Source organism: Corvus moneduloides, chromosome 7 (assembly GCF_009650955.1).
Source record: "Corvus moneduloides isolate bCorMon1 chromosome 7, bCorMon1.pri, whole genome shotgun sequence".
NCBI classification, from domain to species: domain Eukaryota; kingdom Metazoa; phylum Chordata; class Aves; order Passeriformes; family Corvidae; genus Corvus; species Corvus moneduloides.
This window is the reverse complement of record NC_045482.1, coordinates 30059904-30079855: the sequence shown is the minus strand read 5'-3', so window position 1 is coordinate 30079855 and position 19952 is coordinate 30059904. Positions and strand designations below refer to the sequence as shown.

Sequence of the window (19952 nt, the reverse complement as noted above, 5' to 3'; positions counted from 1 at the left end):
AGCTGTAAAATTTCAGGAAATGTGACAAAACTACATTTATAACATTTTAGTTTTTTTTCACAAGCCCAAGGCGTGCCTTTGTAGGATGTATCCACACTAGACCAAATGTATAGCTGGGGATATCAGCTGGAATGTACCCTGCAGTGGATTAGAAATCTCCTAACTAGCAGTGCTTGTGTGAGAGCAGCTTTGTGACTAGGATACTGCATGGAAATGAAGGAGATTTGGGTCTGTTCCCAGCTCAGCCACTTTGTGCCACTCCAAGTATCGGTTTGCCCTCCAAACTGGGAGAGAATAATGCTGTCTTACCTACTACCAACCTTGTGAAGATAAAATCTGCAACTTGCCAGAGAAGTGCTCACCTATTACTTGACGAAAGCTGCGCAAATTCCTCGGCGGACAGAAAAAAAGTATTTAATTTCATCTCAGCTTTCGGTCTGGCATCTTTTCCTGTGACCTTGATGACTCCTGAGAGTTAGTGGAGGAATGCATTTCCTTTGTTAAGAGTCTGAAAAGCTCGGACTATCTGTCCACATGCTGGAAAAGCCATTTGTCAGGCCACCAGTGTCTGGCTGCCCATCTCGGCAGTGGAGGGTTTGCTCGGTGCAGCCAGTGTTCAGCAGCTACAGGTGCTTGTGAATTATGTCAGCCCCAGCCAGAAGGAACAGGGGATGCATCGTGAAGGAGTGATAAATAGCCCAGCAGTAGCTCGCTCCCCAGCAAACGGCATCATGAATTACACTGGGTCGTGACAGCTGCGATTCACTCGCTGTTACCTCCAGCTCTATGCCTGTCAGTCAAGGGAATTGTCTGGCGTCATGGGAGCAGGCTGGGGGGATCTCCTGAATTGCTCTCAGGTTGAGTTGTAGACTCCTAAGAAATCCCTGTTTGTGTCACCGCTGCTCCTGCCCCTCAGAGGCATTTCCCACCTTTGAAAATGCTTGCTTGAAGCTGGGGGAGCATTTCTTGCCAGCCCATCACGCCAGCGCTACCAGGAAATGAAGATTACATCTCCCTTTGCAGCAGTCTGAGGCTGGGCGGCAAAAGCCCTTTCTCATGCAGGGCTTAGTGAGCAGATGGTGAGGCAGTGGGTGTAGAAATGTGGCTTTTGAGTCTCTCACAAAGCGTGGGGCAAGGGAGCGGCGCAGGAGCAGGGCTGCCCTTGGAGCCTCACTGCCTTCCTGGCCAGCTTGTGCCTCAGCCTGCATCTGCCACCCTCCCTGCCAGACCCTCTGTGGGCTTGTCTGCTGGAGAGATGAAGACAGATGGCTTTAGCCTGTGTTTAAAATATGGTCTGAACCCAAGGAGAGTAACACAGAAAAAAAAAAAAAATAGGTGAAGTAGGAGGCAAGGAAGCGGGTGACAGTAAAGTTAAAGCATTATCAAATTCCTCCATGAAATCTTTTCTGGCAGCTACTTCACATGGGCACCGAGTGAGCTGAAGGGCACTGTCTGCCACCAGCCTGGGTCAGGTCAGGGTTTGGTTACAAGCTCTGTCCTCCTGAAGGTCTTGGTATTTTAATTTATATTATTTAATTATATAATATTATATATTCCCATCTGTGAAATGGGAATAGTTCCAGTGACACCACAGGGACAGCAGAGGTAGCACTGAGCCCCTGACAAAGTCACTATGGCTGGGGTCTCCCTGTTTCTGCCATGTCCCTTTTCCTGCTACTTCTACCCACACAGGTGCTCTGCCATGGTGCCCAGCACAGCACGGAGCTGCTGGCAATGGGCTTTCCCTGAGAAGCTGATCTACTTTTCTGCCATCTGTGTCTGTCCTTCTGTCCCTGTTCCCTCTCTCCCGTAGCAGGTGCCACCTTTCTCTGTGGCTTCCCTGGTGGGAGCCCTGGAAATGAGGAATGAAATCACCTGGGAAGGAAGCAGCTTTAGTCACAGCAGAGATTTAGGCTGGCTGCTGGGAGAAAGTTTCCAAAACTCTTAGAGTGGCTGAACAGTCTGTATTTATTTATGTATATTTTTAACTTTCTGTCTGAAACTTTCTGTGTGAGGAAGAAGCAAAGTTAGGAGCGAGGGAAGAAGATGCTGAGGATGCTTGTTTGCACAAAGGTATGGTGTTGCCTCCAAACCTGCCTCACATTTTGCAGTATGTATTTTGTGGCTCCTGGGGGCAGAAGCCTGGCTCTCCCTACGGCCACACTGATGCAGAGAGGTGTAAGATGCTGCTCTCTAGCTTTGATGCAACTTCAGGTGACTGTGGGTGGCGCAGGAAGAATGCTTCCTCCCCCTGTGGTGCAGGGACAAGGAAAGATTGCCTCCAGCGCCTCCACGTCACTATCAAAAGGCTGCAGGGTTTTCCTGTCTCGGGCATCTTTGCTGCTCCTCTGTGAGCTGTAAGTGGATTTGGTTGGTGTGCTGTGAACATGAAGTCCCGGGGGTTGTATGGATTTAGCTCTGCTCCTTTAGGGTACATAATTTAAAGCAAAAAAGAAACGAGAAGGAAGAAAAGGCATTTCAGAAAGGAAAGAAGATTGGAGATCAGCTTTCCTGCCTGTTCCCCATCCCAAGCCCTGGAAGGTAGCAGGGGTCGTGCACTGACCAGCTGACTTCGCATCAATCTGTGGAAGCACTTTATGTGATATTTAAGTGCTAAATGAATACAGTCTGGGAGCTAATTGTGTGACCTGGCTGGCAGGGAGCACACAGGGATGTGTATTGATTGACACCGCCCTGCGCGGTGACCGCGCGTGCGGAGCTGTGAGCAGGGCAGCGGGTAAGGGGGGAGCTGCTGTAGCTGAAGCTCATTATTGGGCTCTCCACAAAGTCTGATTTCCCAGTGCCAAACCACCAGCACCAGCCTGTGCCCATTCAGCACGTGTTGGCAGCATGCTCTGCTCCAGCAGCCATCACCACTTGGGAAGGATAATTTAACTTGCTCTGTTTACTTGTGGCTAGGGGGACGAGGGAGATGGGCTATTGCTGCCATGTTTGCAGGGGCTGATGCCAGCCTTGCTGGTGCAGGGATGCCTTCCTCAGCAAATACTTTTTTCAGTATCAAAAGTTGCAGATGTTGATCTGTTTAGAGGAGGATGGAGTTTCTGGGACAACTTGTTTCCTTCACCTGCTCTTACAGATACCAATTTTTGGGCTGGCAGTCAGAAACCCTCTGTGACTGAACTGTCAAGCTGTTGTGTGTGCTCCATCCTCCATTCTCCCCATCCTGCTCATCTGCAGGGAGCATGTCACAGCTTCTGAGACTGACAGCTCCATCACCATCACATCTCTCAGAGGTGGCAGAGGATTTTGCTCATTTAGCAGAGGGGTTACGATGCCAGGTTAGAAAAGCTGTTGGTTTTGATGGCTGTAGTGAAAATGAATGGATGCTGCTGACTGTGCCTGTGCATCCAAAATGTAAACCATGAAACTTGGTAGCATCAGTCTGGTTGTGTTGGTTTTAATGAGGCATTCATCCACGATAATAAAATAACCCCAACAGAATAAAGAACTATTTCAATTAACAAGCTAATCAAGCCAATAAAACCTGTCAGCACAGCGATAGAGTTTCAGTGCTGTGGTGTAGAGATTAAGGCACCACCAACGTCCGCAGCTCTTCTGGAGCTGCTGCCAGAGGGACCTCCTGGCTGGCACTGTGGGTTCCCCATCAATGGGAGCTGTGTGCCATTTCCAAAATAAGGATAGCTATGGAGTGGCAGGGTGCAGCTGTGGCTGAGCCTGCTGACTTTTTGCAGCACAGAAACACTGCCTTTCTGCCTCTGCGCCCAGTCCAGCCACCTGGGGTGCTCCAGGCAGGGCTGCAACCCCTGAAACACCCCCAGAGAGATGATCTGGAGCTGGATGGATTGTAGACAGCCAGTGTAAACCCTCTGGATTCTGGCTTTCTTTCCTCACATAGTTTCAGGAGAGTTTCTCTGGTATGGAGGGGTGAGAATTGTCTGGGGGTGTCAGGATATCTCTGGGCAGACAAACAGCACTGCTAAAACCTGGGCTGATCCTCTCGGATGTGCACAGAGCTTCTCTGGAAAGGGGCAAAGCCAGATCCTGGCACCTGCTCTGGTGTCTTTCTGCTGTTGAAATGGTGCAAAGAAGCACTGGGGCAGTTTGACCAGCTGGAGTGTCAGAAGGTGCTCCACGCAAATCAAAGGTTGGTTGTTCAGAATATTCCCTTGAAAATGTTCAATACTAAATCCATAGTCTGTAGCTTGTGAGCGAACTCGTCACGAGGCCTGAATACCCCAACCACAGGCCCTGTTATTTACATTCAATTGAAGATGTAGGTCATACAATAGGTTTTTTCTCTTTCCTGAATGACTGAGCACAGAAGGCAGAATCCAATTTTCAGTGGCAGCTGACCTGATTAGAAATTCAACTTTTTATTTCTTTGAGCAATTTTTGCAACATTTGCATTGTAATTTGCTGTTTCTGTAAATACGAGAGGTTCATTTGCTGGGCTATTCATCCAAAGGAGATGCAAGAGGGCTACGAGCACAGGCTTGGTGAAAGAATGAAGTCTGTGGGTGCCTCTCAGGAGAAAATGGTTTTGTCACATCTGGCAGCTCTTCTCTCTCACCGTTTTCTGCATACATGCAGCTGATGTGTGTGCACCCATCACCATATATTTTTTAATGCCCAGGTGTTATATATATAACATCCTGCTGCTTCAGCAAGGGGCACAGTTCATGCAGAGTCTGCGTTCATCCTTTCAGGCTGAAATCATTCACATCTGAGGACAAGGAGAGAACTTTCCCACCCAAAAGGGAAATGATGTTGCATTACTGAGCGACCAGCCCAAGTAATAATATAATCTTAGAAAAATGCAGTTCCCTTGAGTAAAGGAAGCTCTGTAAACTTCAGCTCCTCCAAGCTGTTAGTGTAGCTGTTGCTTGTGCTGTAGTAACGCTGCTGTCAGACCCAGTTTGCTGAAGTGCTCTGGAGAGAACAAGGGATAAAGGGAATAGGAACTGGTTCTTGTATAAAATGAGGACCTCTTGTAGGATCTGAATACCATGAGGTATATAATACAGGTTTTAGGACCTTGGGTTACATCCCTTATTTGCTGTTAATTTGGCTTTTTTTATCTTGGCTGGGTCCTGGAGAGGGTGATGGCCACTCATGGTCATGAAGACTTGGAGAAGGGGTAGGCAGAGCCAGGGTGAGCAGAGGGATCAGCTGGAGGAAGGTAAAATGATGCAAGGTTTCCACTCACTGGGGTCAAAAGCCTGGCTGTATAAAACCAGGGGAGAAAGAGGCTCATTTTCAGAGCTGTCGGTGTATGGGCAAGCCCATGGGAGAGAGACATTTGAGAAAGTTACTCTGTGAGTAATACTTGTAGTTTGTTCTCTTCTGCTCGCCACAGGGTGGGTGGCATTAGTGTGTGATGTGGTTTATTTGGGGCTCTGTGGGTGCTGAGTGTGTACAGGTCTCAGGGCCAGGGCATGGACCGAGCCATGGGGGTCCCCCTTGCTCTGGGTGCAGCAGCTCCCCAAGCTGGACACACACTGGAATCTACTAAAATGCTGGTCTTCACAAAACCTGTAGGAACCTGCTGTCTTGGAGGTCTCTGCCTTCCAGGCTAATTTGTTTTAATGTATGAGAACAAACAAAGCTGTCTCAAGAGCTTCATTCCTTCAGAAACCAGTATGAAATGCATCAGCTATAAAAATACAATTTTAAAAGTGCCTGAAATGCAAAACTAGGGTGTAATAACCTACAAACTGTTGCTGCTCCTGTTCTGCTGTCCCCATCCCTCTGTGGCTTTGGATGGAGCTATTTCCAGCTGCCTGTCCTCTGTGCAGGCAGGGCGGTTGAGGAGGGTTATATCTGCTTTTGCATCTGCCATGCCCTTGACTTGGAGTCATTTGATAAATAGGTTTGCAGGTGGTCACTTAAGCATCTCTCAAGCTGCAGTCAGCATCTCAGCTGTGGGCGAGGGAGCACTACTGCCAAAAGTCAGGATCTGTGTCAAGAGCCTCCTAAGATTTGGCTGTCTTTCCTTAAAACCCCAACTCCTGGAGTTGTCATTACAGGAGAATCACTTAGAGGGGTAGAAAAAGAGCTTCTGGCTGTTGAGGTGGTAGACAAAAAAGCCTGGAAAACATTAGCTGCAAATCCTGGAATCATAGAAGAAGCCCAGGTTGGGTGTATTTAAAAATACCACTAGCTCAAAGTTGGTCTCCAGAAGCTTTTGTGTCCAGACAGAAGGGTTGTTTCAGACACCCCGGCTTGGCAGGGCTCTGCCACTGCATCTGCAGAAGTGCAACCCTCTGCATTGTCCTGCTTTGCTAGGGGAAGAGAGGGAACAGGGAGATGTGCAGGGTAACACAGCAGGAACGCCGAGGGCAAACCCTGTTGCTCTCTGCCCAGCTGTCCGAATACCTTGTGCAAGTGCCTTGACCTTGGTGGATTGACTCTCCACTGGGAGAAACAAGCTCCATCTGCCTTTTCACTCTGTGCAAGGACATGAAGCTGGAAGGACTTTTAAAACGGCTTCTGCAGCATTCTGACTGTGGTCTGGCTGAGGGTGATGGTGTCACTTGCACTGTGACCAAATGCTGCAGGTCCTTCCCTTTGCCTTGCAGTGTGAGCACCCCATCTTGGGCTTCCAGTTCGGTGCTTGGAAAAAGTCCTCTGGAAGTGCCATGACCTTTGCAGTTCTTTTGCCAAGGCAAACAGGGAGATGTTTAAGGGACCTTTTACACAGTGATTTGATGGCAACAAAGCTCTTGCCACTGAAGTTTGGGAGAAAATAACCTTTTCTTTTTAACTCTGAGATGAAGTCAGTGGGAAAGGAGTGAGGAGGAATTTTAAGTGGTCTGATAGAAAGGCATGCAAACTGTGCACAAAGGGTTAAGTCAGCAGGATTAGCTGTTGTCCCAGGGGTATGGCCCAGGCTGCATTTCCCAGAAGACATCGAGTTGCACACACACATTTAGGGCGTTTTTCTCAGCTATTTTTTAGCACGCTGTGATGGCAAGGTTTTGAAAGCTGTTACAGGATCAGTCTGACCTCTCGCCTCTATAACCAGGCAGACATTGTGGTAATTTCTGCTACCAGAACCACCCTTGGATTCCTGCAAGGTCTCCAGAGCATGGAAGAAATCCTGTGCAGGCATTGTAGACTGATGGACAGGCTTCTTTGGTTTCCGGTAGCAAAGGAGAGCTCTCTTTTTCCTTGAAGAGCATGCTGAAAGGCACTTCTGCATCTGGAGTGACAAGAGGAATTTAGATCTATGGAGCACAATTATTCACATCACTGCTTGTTAGGATGCTGGTGTTAACACCCTTCCTCTTGTGGAAAATCTCTTAAGCCCTGAGGACTGATGTGAAACGTCATGCTCTGGTGAACTTTGCTGAAGCGGGGATGAATCACACTAAGTTTGGCCTCAATATATTATCCAAAAGATACCTTCTGTGACAGCCTAGCGGAGGGTACTGCTGCCCACCCACCCAGGGTGTCAGGATCTATTTTGGGGGGAAGACAGCACTTTTTGGAGAATGCATGAATTGCAGGGTTGATGTGGGAGTTTGGATATTGAGGGTTTTTTCATTTGGTTTTGAGTGCTCTATAAAAGCAAAAGGCAGGTTTGTAAGGGGTCTCAGGCCATCTCCCAAGGGGTCTCAATATATCTCCCCTTGCAAGATCACCCCAGAATGGTAGATAAATATACCACTTTTTTAAAAATGAGAAGGGTTTCACAGCATCTCTGAATAACTGTCCTGCTACATCTATGCCACTATAGGTAAGAAAACACTTTCTTATCAGGGAAACTGTAGTAGCTGGTAGTTAAACCTTCTGCAAAGAAATACCCCAGACAAGTGTTGGCCAGGTTTGACCCTGCATTACTGGTAAGATCTCACAAACTGACAAGGTAATTTAGCAATTTGGGGAGGAAACACAAAAGGTAACCCTGTCTATTGAACTCGTTTTTGTCCTGTGATGGGAATGATTTCCAGGAGTGGAAGCATCCACAGACCAACTGCGCATGATTTGCTCTCCTTGTCAACTGGAATCAAGGACCCTGATTGTGGAGCATAATGCTGCTCTTGTAATTCAGCCTCTATCTTTGTGCTGGAGCTGGGTATAATTGTATCTGTGTCTGGAGGGACAAGGAGAAGGGTTTCAGTGGCTGGTGCTCACAAAGGCATCTTTAGAAACCTCCTTACCCCTGGTACAAGCTTGGTAGGGCTTAAATGAAAATACTCCTGAGTAGCTTTAGATATTTGTATAGTCATCATTGTTTGATTCAGATTTGGTTACAGGACTAACATCCAAATGTTAATTCTTTTTAGGACATTATCAGCTCTTTCAGCAAAAGCAGAAAGGGGATGCAGTATTAGACTGGCAGCCACCCCTGCAGATAAAGGCCCTTTGAAAGGATGTTTCTTAGGAGGGAAACATAATCAGAGAATGCAGAAAATCATGAAGATGGTCTCTTCTTAGGAACAGGTAGCAAATATGATGCATGAAGAAAGCTAAATGAACCAGGAGGCTTTTAAACTGGGGAATGGGAGTGACAGCAATTTTGTAGCCTCTGAGGACAGTCCCCAGCATGCAGACAGAGATCCTCATAATCCTGTCCTGCAAACTGCTGGTACACCTGGAGATCGTACGGTGCTGGATAAGCTGTGTCACACTCTGGGTTAAGACTGAAGTTGATGGTCACTTGGTGGCATGGATGTGCCAAGGCAGTTGATGTGAGGTGGCTCTGTGCTGGACAATCTGTGTCTGTGTGTGGGCACATGGGTTTTGGGCGCAGATTTCTGTCCTCTCGGTCCTCTGCGCTGCCTGGCTCAGCACAGCATGCCCGTAGGCAATGAGGTAGGATGTGACTTGATCCTGACTCCCTGTGAGCCCTCAGTGACAGCTCAGAGGGTGACAGTTCAGAGGGTGACAGCCCAGTCCTGCCCTTCTCCAGCACCCATTCCCGCTGCTGACCACATCTGAAAGAAGGTGTCTATTTTTCAGCCTCCCTGCAACTGTGCAGAAAGGCACTGGAAGTGGTAAATCGCTTCCCCCTTTCTCGGAAAGGAAACGTGTGACTGCAGAGGCAGTGGCAGAGAGTGCAGGGTGGCCGGGCGGGACTTCAGTTCCAGCTGCCCCGGGCAGTGCTGCTCCTCTGCTTGTCAGTGGTGACGGGCCCGCCAATGCCAGCGGGGAAGGACCTGGCTCATCCCCTGGAAGAAGGAGGTCCGGCGCCATCCTGAGCGCTGCCACCGCCGCTTCCGGCGGCAGATCGGTGCGGTGTCATCTAGGAAATGCGATTTAGATCATCATCCTTTCGCAGCAGATGGGGGAAGGGACGTGGGGGCCCTTATCTCTTCTGGGGATTCATTTCTCTTTAAGCTGCCTTTTTTTCCCCCCCCCCCCGTTTGCTTTTTTCTCCATCCCTTCACAAGCCTCACTGTCCCTTGCTGAAGGGTAGGAGCCACGAGAGCATCCATGGTTCTCGCTGCCATGGCATCGTGCCCTGCATTCTACTTTCAGCTGGGTGTCAGGCTTGGGCTACCTTCAGTTTTCCCCTGGGATGGGGTTGCATTTTGCTGGTCTGCATGGAGGGAAGGATCCAGTGAGCCTTGCATCTGCATGTCACCAGATGGCATCTACCACTTGGCAGTCTGATGATTCTCCTGCATCCAAGAGGGCTCTTCATCCTTCTCATCCCCACCACATCCTTGAGAAGTTGCTCAGTTCCCAGGCTGGTCATCATCCCTGGTGTGACTGCCAGCCAACAAAGCTCTTTGGCATGTGCTTAATGTTAGGTACAGGGAATAGTTCCCTGGGGAGCTCTTCTTAAGTACATTGCTGGAGTGAGGATCTGGTCAAGACACCTGGACCAAAGCCCACCTGCATCAGTGAGCAGCATGGCTTGGCCCCCGGCGACCCATGGCAGCCCCTGGCTGCTCCCAGCATCACCTCTCAGCGTTACAGCACCCTTTTCCTACTCCTTCCTCCATTTTCCCAGTATTTATTGTCCCCTCCTGGGTGTGGGAAGCAGCTCCTGGGCTCAGACCACTTTGCAGCAGGGACCTGTGGTTTTGTTTCCAGAGTGGGATGTGAAAATACAATCTTGTTTTCACCTGGGCCTGCAAAGGGCTGAGTCCTCAGCCCCTGTGGCAGATGTCATCTGCTTCACACTGCCTGGCATCACTCTTTGATGGGCATTGAGGTTTCCTGCAGACAAATCTGTGTTTCAGCCCATAGTTCTTGTGGTTTTGAGTAAAATCCCAGATAATTACAAATACCAATAGTTTGGGGCTTTTTCCTCTGCAAGATCTCTTTAAGTCAAATACAAGTCACTGAACTTACATTGGGAGTATATAAGCTACATGGAGTGACTTTGGTTATCATGAGGTCACACAGAATGAGCTAACGCTCCCTTCTGGCCTGGAAATTAGACTTCTCAGACAGCAAAATTTCATCCTGCAGGTTCTAAGCCTGTAGCACCTTTCCTGACAGGGGAGCCCGAGCCCCAGGTCTGTGCAGTGCTCGGCCCCTCGTAGAGATGCTCACCCCTTATCATCAAAACACAGCCCTGCTTGGGGGCAGGTGTCTTACATTGCCAGTTTAAGTGAACGTGGGCAGCTGCTGGGGAGCCAAAGTCATCTGATGGATTGTGATGCCCGGCTGACATGCAGAGGGCAGTGAATCTCTCCACAGCAGCAGTGAACTTGCTGCCTTGGAAATATTGCCCCCTGTGAGATTTTCACCAGCTGCAAACTTTGCAGACAAATTCCAGGTTGCTGGAGCTATTTGTGTGAGAGGTATGGAGAAAGAGCCACGTTAGAAATGAAGTCGTGTGCTTGCAGAAGCTGACAGCAGCGTGGTCCTGTTCCCTCCAGCCTCTCCAGCCTGTTTCTTTCCACTCCACCAGCACTGTACACACCGCCATGGATTTTTCTTTTTTTCCCCCCCCCCATCTTTTTTGCAGCCAGGATGTTTTTTCTTGCCTTTTTATTGTTCCAATGACCTAGCAACTCCACTTTGGTGGAGTCCTGCCAGGAGACTTCCTCCCCAAGCCGTCTGATAGTCTCCAGCAGCACTGCCCTCGGATGGGAGCAGAAGTTAAAATGACACCAGGCTGGGTCCCTGTGTGGCTTTTGCTCTGGCCTCAGGAGTGCTGGTGAGGGTTGCCTTCTCGACTAGAAAATCTTCCAGGGGACTTAAAAAACCCTAGAAAAAGGAAGGAGAACTGATCCATGGGTGATATTTTCTGTAATATTTCTGCAGGACATTACAGAAAAGCCTGGAGGGTTTTAGAAGTGAATTTGCTGATGCTGGGATTTAGTATTTGGGATCTATGGTGCAGGCAGGATAGCTGGGGACATTTCAGCATTGCAAGGTTGTGGGAGAGGGGATGGAGAGGAGCTGTGAGTGCTGAGTAAGCTGTGCAGATCAGGAGATTTATTTTGGCTTGGTTTTATTGATGTTTACTAGAAACAGTAAGAAAGAAATCCCTTTGGTAAGTGCTCCCGGGACCTGTCAGCTGGTGCTGCCTTCATCCTGCCCTGGGGCTGTGGGGGCTTTTCCCACATTAGTGCTGGAGGGACACTTCTAGGGCAGAATATAAACGATCTGTCAAGCAAGAAGAAAATAGCTGAGTTTGGCTTTCTGCTCAAGAAAGGCAGTCAGGACACGGGGCCTGGGGTGCTGGAGGTTCAATCTCCACTGGATGGATGGATAGATGGATTGAGATTTTACTGGAGCCTCAGCATGGTTATAGGTTTTTTGGCAGTATGGTAAGTCATGGCTTATCCCTGTTGGAGGTGGAATTTTATATAAATGTGTTTTTCAAAGACTTGATGATAAACCAGGACTCTTTTTTTTTTTTTTTTTTTTTTAAATTCAGTTGCTAAAAGCTGTTTAAAAACAAAAGTCCATGAAAAGAGGTTCAAGGAGCTGCCCTGAGCCCTGGGCTGGTGGTTTTCAGGCAGCACAGGTGGTCCCATGGATCCATGTGGTCTCCGGGATCTGTGGATTGAACCAAACTGCCCAAGAAAGATGAGTAAGAAGCTTAGGATTTCATGGGCTTGAGCTGGTGATCTGGGAGCTTGCACCTCCCCAGGGAAATGTTTAAGACACCAAAACTAAGAGGCTATAAAGTGCTTGATAAGCAGAACAATATCCTGTTCCTGCACTGTGCAGGTTTTATCCCCAGTTCTGGGCACTCCATATGCGTATATCCCATGCTTTTGGAAAGGATAACAGATTTCTGTGTACTCTTTATCTTGGAGAACCTGTTTCCCTGATTTAGGGTATTGCTTTTAAGAGCAGTGATTGGATCCTTTTTTTTTTTTTTTTCCTTATAGCATTTCTGAGCATCAGGCTCTGGGATAATGAAAGAAAGTGTAGGAAGCAAAAATGGTCTTTAGCATCCTCCAAGGTTTTACAGGTCCTGGAGGGGAGGTGATGTGGAAGTGCAGTGTTTTTGTGTCATAAAGCAGAACTGCAAGCAAGGTGCCCTGGCCTGGCACTGGAGTGACTGAGGACAATGCTGTCCGCAGACCCGTGGGCACCATGTGGACCTTGGCACTCAGAGCTTGTAGGGGCTGCTGCTGGCATTAAATCCCCATCACTTTTCTTGAGCTGACATATTAAAGCTCCAGTCACCTTTGTTGCCTGCATAAATCCTTCCTTTTATGGTTAAAATGACTGAAGGTCCTGTGAATTGTTGTACTGCTCTGCCTGGGGCCCAGTGGGGAGAGGATGAGGAGCAGAAGGACCAGAGCAAGGCACTGCCATGGAATGTGTCTGTACAGTACCACATCCAAACCAACCCCCACAGAAGGGTGAGAGGCTCTGGCAAGGCTTCTGCACCTCTTCTCTTCCTTATACACCCTCTCTTGCTGCCTTTCTTAATCCAGACAGAATAATTCCTTGTATTGATATAAAAAAATGAGCAGAACAGGGTTGACCACATGTGGTTAAAAACCTCTTGCATTTTTCCCGCACTTAGTGCACACGAGGGACCTTCCCTGAGCAGTATTATCAGCGTGTTTATGCTCAACTGACCCATCTCAAGTATGAAATTTTTTTAAGCTCCATTTCAGCCCCCCCTGCTCACCCCCCTGCCTTGAACTGCTTCTTTCAGAGCAAGAACAAGGAAGGAAATTGAAAATCCCAGAGAGCCCTGGACGGTCCAGATTTAGGGCTTTAGCTTTTGTTCGCACAAACTCACTTGGCTCCCAACCGGCCTCCACCCATGATCCCGACATCCGCAGCAGCCGTTCAAAACAGAGCGCAGAGCCCGGCCCCGGCAGGGACCGGCAGCCGCCCCCCAGCCACCGCTGCCCCGGCTCTGCTCCCCGCTTCTTCTCCCGTGCAGCCTGCCTTTCTTCCTAACCTTCTCCTACAGCCAGCAAGGAGTTTTCTAAGTTGGGATGAGTTTTTTTTTCTCCCCTCCGCGAGCCTCGGATGATGTTAAGATTATGCAACGTTAACAGATGTGGGGTTTGCAATTATAGCTGCCTGTCCTCGGGAGGAGCCTGCTTTCGCTCCACGCGCGCTCCGCTCGCCATGGGATGCTCCCGGGGTGGCCCGCAGCCCTGGCAGAACAGCCGCTGCATGGGCGGCCCTACCGGGAATGGTCCCCCGGGAATCACCACCCTCCCGAGGAGGGACTGCTCCGGGTGAAGGGCCACTCTGGACAGCCAATCCACTGCTCCCGGCTTTCCTTCTGTGAGAACTCAGATTAAATTTGCGTTCCCCAGTCAAGAAAGTATTTTTCTGCACTTCGAGGGGAAAAAAATCCCATCTGCAGGGAAGCAATGGGGCTGGGATAGCTTGTGGTGTGCCTTGGCTGGCTGCAATGCTCCTGACAAATGCTGCCTGCGGGGATGCTGCTCTCCTGGCATTAGCAGGATACATCCCTCCTCCCTCCCTGCCCTAAGATGTCTGTGTGCCACCACAGTCACTGCAGAAAACCTGCATTATTTTGCCACTTTTTTGGTGGTGTGCCGACCCGTGGTTGGGCTGTGAACATCACCACAATGCTGCCTTGGTAGCAGCCATCTCTGAAACAGGTCAATGCCTGTGCTGTGTCAGGGATGGAGAGAGAAAATTGTTGGCCCAAAAGGGATTTTTCAGGAGTCTCACAAGGTAGATATCCAACTGGGCTGCCAGGGGCCAGCCCAAAGCCTTGAGAAATCAGCTGGAACTTGATCTGTTTGTCCTGGCTGAGCTGTGTAACTCGGCTCACAGCAAGCCACAGACTTGTTATGTTTGCAGAGAAAAAGTAACTCCGAGCCTCGACCTGTCTGGTGAGCATCACTGCTAGTTTTAACTGGGAAGGAAAACACCGATCCAGTGGGTGGCAGGGTTTTGTGCTGGAAGTCAAATATTTCTCAATGGCTGTAATTAAGTGGAGTTAAACTGTGGAAAGCTGTTGGCAGCTTAGGATGTGACAAAATTGTTAGTGACAGATCAGTACCTCAGCTAAAGGGCCACTCTGTTTTAAGTCCTTAATGCATCAGGGGAGGCCAGATGGTCCCGTGGGGATTTTTTCTGGAAGAAGTTTGATCTGGTCCATCTGATCCAGAGGAGGGTCGTCTTTGAAGTCTTAATTTTTGCAGACAAATCAAAGAGGATGTTGTGGTTATCTTGGCACTTCTGGCAGGCTTGATGGATGTGAGATTTCAAGTCTATTTTGTTGAACAACACAATTTTTTTGGGTTTCCTTACTACATGCTGTGGGTTGGATTTTCCAAAGTGGCTCGTGCTCCGCATCCACCAAACTGGGGAGCTGAGCCCATGCTGGCATGAGGTTTTCCTCCCTGCACCAGGATCTGGCACACCTTGCAGGGCAGAATTAAAAATGCCAGATGACTCTAAAAAGCCTGTGTAAATAATACCTTCTTATTCAGCCCCTCCACTCCCTGGCTGCACTCAAAGCCAGGTTTGCTGGCGCCCACAGTAAGGGGAAGGATTTTGCTCTGGTTTATTCCCAGCAGCTCTGCAGAGCCAAAAGAGGATAGAGAAAACTCCGAGGTGGATTTGCAGGGCAAACAACCACCAGATAAGCAAACAGCAGTGTTTTACTTTTGAACCGGTCTCATTCAATCAAGGAACATAGCTGAAGGCCCTGCTTGCTGGCATTTCCAGGATTACTTTTTAAGAAGTGGCAGTGAAATGCCTGCTGCAGTGTCATGCTGTATATTTTAGCCTGCCTGTCTGGAGCCCTTGCTGACAAATGAGTTGGCAACCTGAGAAAGCAGATTTCCCTCTGTCTATCCTCAGCCCTAAGGGTTTCTTTAAGCATCTGCTGCTTTGCCTTCTCTTCGTGCAGCAGAGCTGGCCACAGGCTTTGCAGGCAGCACGGGCTGCACAGCTGAAAGCTTTTAGTGAGAGGGGGATGAAGAGACATTCAGAGCACTGCCCTCCAACACAGCCACACTTTCCGGGGCTGCTATAAATGGACTTGTGGGCTACAATTACAGGCTGGGTATTGGCTTGCAAATGAACATAGCAAGCGTCCCCTGCCACTTCCCATCCCCTTGTCCAACTGGTGAGGACTAGAACCTTGTCCCATGAGACAGGAGGTGGCTCACAGTGGGCTCTGGGTGGCAGTGGCTGCTCAGTGTGCTCGGCATCGCAGCCACTGAGAGGGCTGCCCGTAAAGGTACCCCAGGGGCTCTGCTCCACTACAGCTCTTGTCTCCTTGGCCCACATGGGGCTCAAGCTGCCAGGATGAAATACAGACTGTCCTACCTACCCCTCTATTTTTTGGTGAGTTCTCACTGAAGCTACTGCAGATGGATAGAGGACACCATTTCTGAAATTGCCACCTCTATTGTGGCAGGTGCAGCAACTCCGAAGAAGACGTACAAGACATGGAGGAGGTGTCCCATAGGTGTTTCTCTCGAACACGCAATTTTCTTACAGAAAATGTTTGGAGGACCAGAATAGGTTTAACCTTTGACATCAGAGCTTTTGGGCAGAGACTGACTGCCTTTAGCTTCTGCCTCTGGATGACATGCTCATGACAGAGGCTGCATTTTGGTTATAAGGAAGATGGACAAAACCGGGACCTTGCTGTTTCGGATTTGGACTTGCTTGGACTTCTTGTGGGCTTTGAATGTCATCTGAGGCTGTGGTGCCAGCCAAGCCTTGGGACTGTAACACAGATGACGGCTGCTGGTTTTTGTGTGAACTGATGTGCAGGGAAATCCTCACAGCCCTGGGTGGTACCATAGGCTGAAAACCCTGATTCCCCGGACCACCACTCATGCACAATCTTCTTCTCCATCTTGTTTCTCATGTTCTGGTAGACATTAATGTTAGAAATGCCAAAATATTTCACCATCTTGGGGTGCTTTGGCAGCTGGGTGGTGCGTATAATCCACACCATACACTGATCTCTTCTGTCCCCAGTGCCTCGTGGTGTCTGGATGGGTTATGCTGACCCTCCTGAATGCCTTGCAGTTCTCAGCCAGCTTTGTGCCAGCTCTCTGGAGGTGATGGGATTCGAGATCAGGTGTCCAGCAAGCACTGGCCAAGTGGAGAGAGGGGAGGAGCTGTGGGACCCTCTCCCCTCGATCTTACGTTCAGGATGGGGCACATGGGCTGTGCTGGGCTGTCAGCTCTGGAGACCTTCACACTCCTCCCATGGACTTGACACTGCGACTATTTCCATCAATTATTTTAAGACTTTCTTTTTTCTCCTTTCAAGATTTATTTCTCTTAACACAAAAAAATCCTGAGGGTGCTGAATTGAATTAATCTTGTGCACAGAGATGGGTTGTGGTATTTGGTCCCACAGACCAATCTAATTTCCACTGGTGCAAATCAAAAAATAAATTTCACGTCTGTGTTTTGATTATGCAGAATTTTTCTCTAGTGTAAGTAAATGAGCTCAGAGCTTGGCCTTGGGGTTACTGCAGTGAGCCGAGCCTGCACATCAGTGCTGATGAGATCTAAGTCTTTTTCTTGTTTCTTCTTTTAGTCATTGAAAGCAGCCATCAGGAGAGAAGTTCAAGCACAGAGATAAGGACTCCTGGTGCTCCCCTGGACAGCATGGAGCTGGTGATGATGCTGGCTGGGAGCAGGGAGTGGGCATGGCTGCCTGCCAGGCACAGGGTGGTGCCAGCAGCAAGCAGGGTCACGGGGCACACTGGCCCCCCTGCCAGTGATGGGGATGTCACCCCTCCAGGAGCAGGATCCCCAGAGAACCCATCTGCTGGGGCAGTGACCCACCTGCTCGCCCACAGCCATCCTTCTGGTGAGTTTAATGCATGTGAGAGTCCCTGTTCTGTTCCCAGTCCCTGGACTGAGCATAGCGAGTGGATTAGGAAGAATTCCTGCCCCACAGCTAGAAATGTGGATTTTTAAGGGAAATACAATCTCAGGAAAGCTGATTTTGGTTTTTTTAACATTGCAACGAAGCTGATTCTCAAGAGCTGCCACTGTTTTTCACCACCCAACAGTATCCAGAGAGTCCTGCCCATCCACTGAGCTCAGGGGCTGTGCAATGGTTGGAGACCCCTGGGCATCCCCACACCTCCTCCCAGCAGGAGGTGAACACCATCTCAAGCCCAGCCTAGGATAAAAGAACTCATTTTAAGTAAAACAACTCATACCTGACCAGCTGTGTCGATGATTTGTAGCCCAGGTCCTCACATGGAAATCCTGCAAGTGAACACTTACCTTTGGGCTTGTCCGTAATATTCAGTCATAAGTAAACCAGTGTACTCTTTAAGCATGAACTTAAATCAAGGCCTGTTTCTCACAGCAGCAGGACAAAGCTGTGCTGATTGCCCTGTCCCCACATCAGTTTTTTCCTTAATATCCCCAGCTGAAATAAGATATAAGCATAGAGGTTTTTTTAACTTTTTAAGTCCTTGGGCTTTTTTCTGCTTGGGGACTAGAATGTGGAGCTGGCATGCCCAGGCTGCCAGCTGTGGGCTGTTCTGGCACTGGCTCCTTGCTGCCTTCTGCATTTTTAATGTCTCTAAAAAAAAAAAAAAATCTGTTTCTTTTGCCACGAACAAATGAAGACAATGTTTAAAATGCCATTATTTTTTGGCGACAGAAACCCTCTGTTCCCATCAATCCCTCCTGCAGTGAAACTGTGCTCTGTAAAACAGAGGAAACATGAGGGATGCAGCTGTTACCCTTCCTATTGCATGTGGTAGGGCTGGGTACCACTGCAGGTGATGCTGCTGCCACCCAGCTGAGACAAAGGAACTTTTCCAGAGCAACATGACCCTCTCCCTGTTGCTTTTCAGACCCTGGAAGCCATCACCATGCTGCAGGCAGGCAGGAGAGAGGCAAGAGGGCTCTGGCTTCTCCCAACACCCCTGGCGCTGCCGGAGGGACGCCACCAGGCTTGGAAGCTGTCAGCACCGACTCAGCTGAGGGGATGCAGGGCGGGGTCTGGGAGGCGTCAGGGTTTAACAACACCATGAGGACAGTGCTGCCGCCTTCATCTTCAGAATCTCATCACTCAGGTGAGCCATCCCAGTTCAGCCTAGGAACACTGGGAAAATATTCCAACACCTGGGAACAAGGTGAATGGTGCTCCCCAGAGCAACCAGCATTGGTTAAGCCTGGTTTTCCTGCGTTGTAGAACTTTGTGGATCCAGCTCTCCATCCTCACCGTGCACTCAGGGCAGTTTTCTGGCTTGCTTTATGCACAAGGATGGAGAGAAGAATCCATGTGGCTTCTCCTGGTATTCAGAATTATGAATTACTTGGTGCAGCTTCCAACCACGAAGTTGCTGTAGGCATAGTGCAGACAGGGGACCGAGGGGCAGGGGAAGGGTGACAGTGGGGGATGGTGTGTGGGCACATCTCTGGGTTCTCATCTGCTTTCCCCCATTGCCTTGCGGGCACTGACAGCCTCTCGCAACCAGTGAGCAGCTGGGGGGGCACAGAGCTGGGCAGCAGCCCTGCCATGGGCACTGCAGCGGCTTCACCCAGCCCCTTGGGGAGCAGCCCCAGCACTGCTCTCCCCGGCTCCCTGGGACAGCCCCAGGCCTCCTCCCAAGCTTCAAGTACCCAGACTGGTGCAGAGCACATCATGCTACACCCCAGGGGTGCCATGGGGAACTCCACCAGCCCTTTGCTGACAGCATCACCTCCCATGGACAGCATTTTCGGAGGTGAGCTTTGCTGGCCTTTGTTTCATAGCTTTAAAAAGCCATTTTATAGTTTTTGCTTTCCTGAAACAGAGGAGATGCGCTGTTTTGCATGTGCTCTGTTTTATATTATTTGGATGGTTAGCTGAAATTCACTGCTGAAAGCAGGAAAAAGCAATGGAAAAAATAATTTGATCCAACACCCCCCCAGCATTTTCCACTTAAAAAAAATAAAGTTCTTTGGATGTTATCACAGTGTTTTCTGCAGGGTGGATGTCTGCAGCTGTGGAATACCTTCACTGGGCCAGTGCCAGCTGTACAACAAGGGCAGCTCTGAGCCCCATCTGACCTGTGCCCTGTACTTAGCAACTTGCTCAAGAAACCTGAGATCCCTGGGCTCCATGGCTTCCCCTTGCTTGCTCTGCAGCAGCCAATTTCTGGAGTTCTCAAAAACGGAGACTTTGCCCAGCTCCACATGAACTTACTGAAAACCTCAGTGTTGCCGAGTCCTTATCCTTTGTTCAGGGCTTTCCAGGAGCAAACACATCTCCAGGGTTCTCACACTGACACAACCCTTCCCTCTGTCACAGGTGTTGGGACCAGCACTGGGGGTGCAGGAAACCTGAGATCCAGTATCTGAAGGACAGTGTCCTACTAAGCCCTGGGATGTGTAGTGAGCTGCAGGCTCATGTGGTGCCCAGGCCACCAAAAAAAAAAAAAAAAAAAAGTCTGAGCCTGTTTCCAGCAATATTAGAGCAAAGGTGGGATTTTAAAGGCAAGTCCCTGCAGTACTTGTCCTGTGGGGTATTCCGCTGTCTGGGCCACCCCACTCTCACAAAGCCTGGCAGCAAGCCCTGGGTTTTGTGCGAGGTCTTCCTGTGGTGAGGGGAGTCATGCCTT

At 49.4% G+C, this 19952-nt stretch overlaps 1 protein-coding gene across 2 annotated transcripts in view; it reads left to right on the top strand.

Annotated features, from left to right (window-relative positions):
• The window catches only part of HEG1 (heart development protein with EGF like domains 1), a 46257-nt gene that overhangs the window by 1444 nt on the left and 24861 nt on the right, over nt 1-19952 (top strand). Inside the window, exons 2-4 of one of the 2 annotated variants that reach the window (XM_032113907.1) lie at nt 16919-17194; nt 18201-18482; nt 18804-19076. In XM_032113907.1, the coding sequence (XP_031969798.1) occupies nt 16919-17194; nt 18201-18482; nt 18804-19076 (831 nt within the window). The remainder of the gene's footprint in view (nt 1-16918; nt 17195-18200; nt 18483-18803; nt 19077-19952) is intronic. The other variant, XM_032113908.1, reaches the window with a different exon arrangement.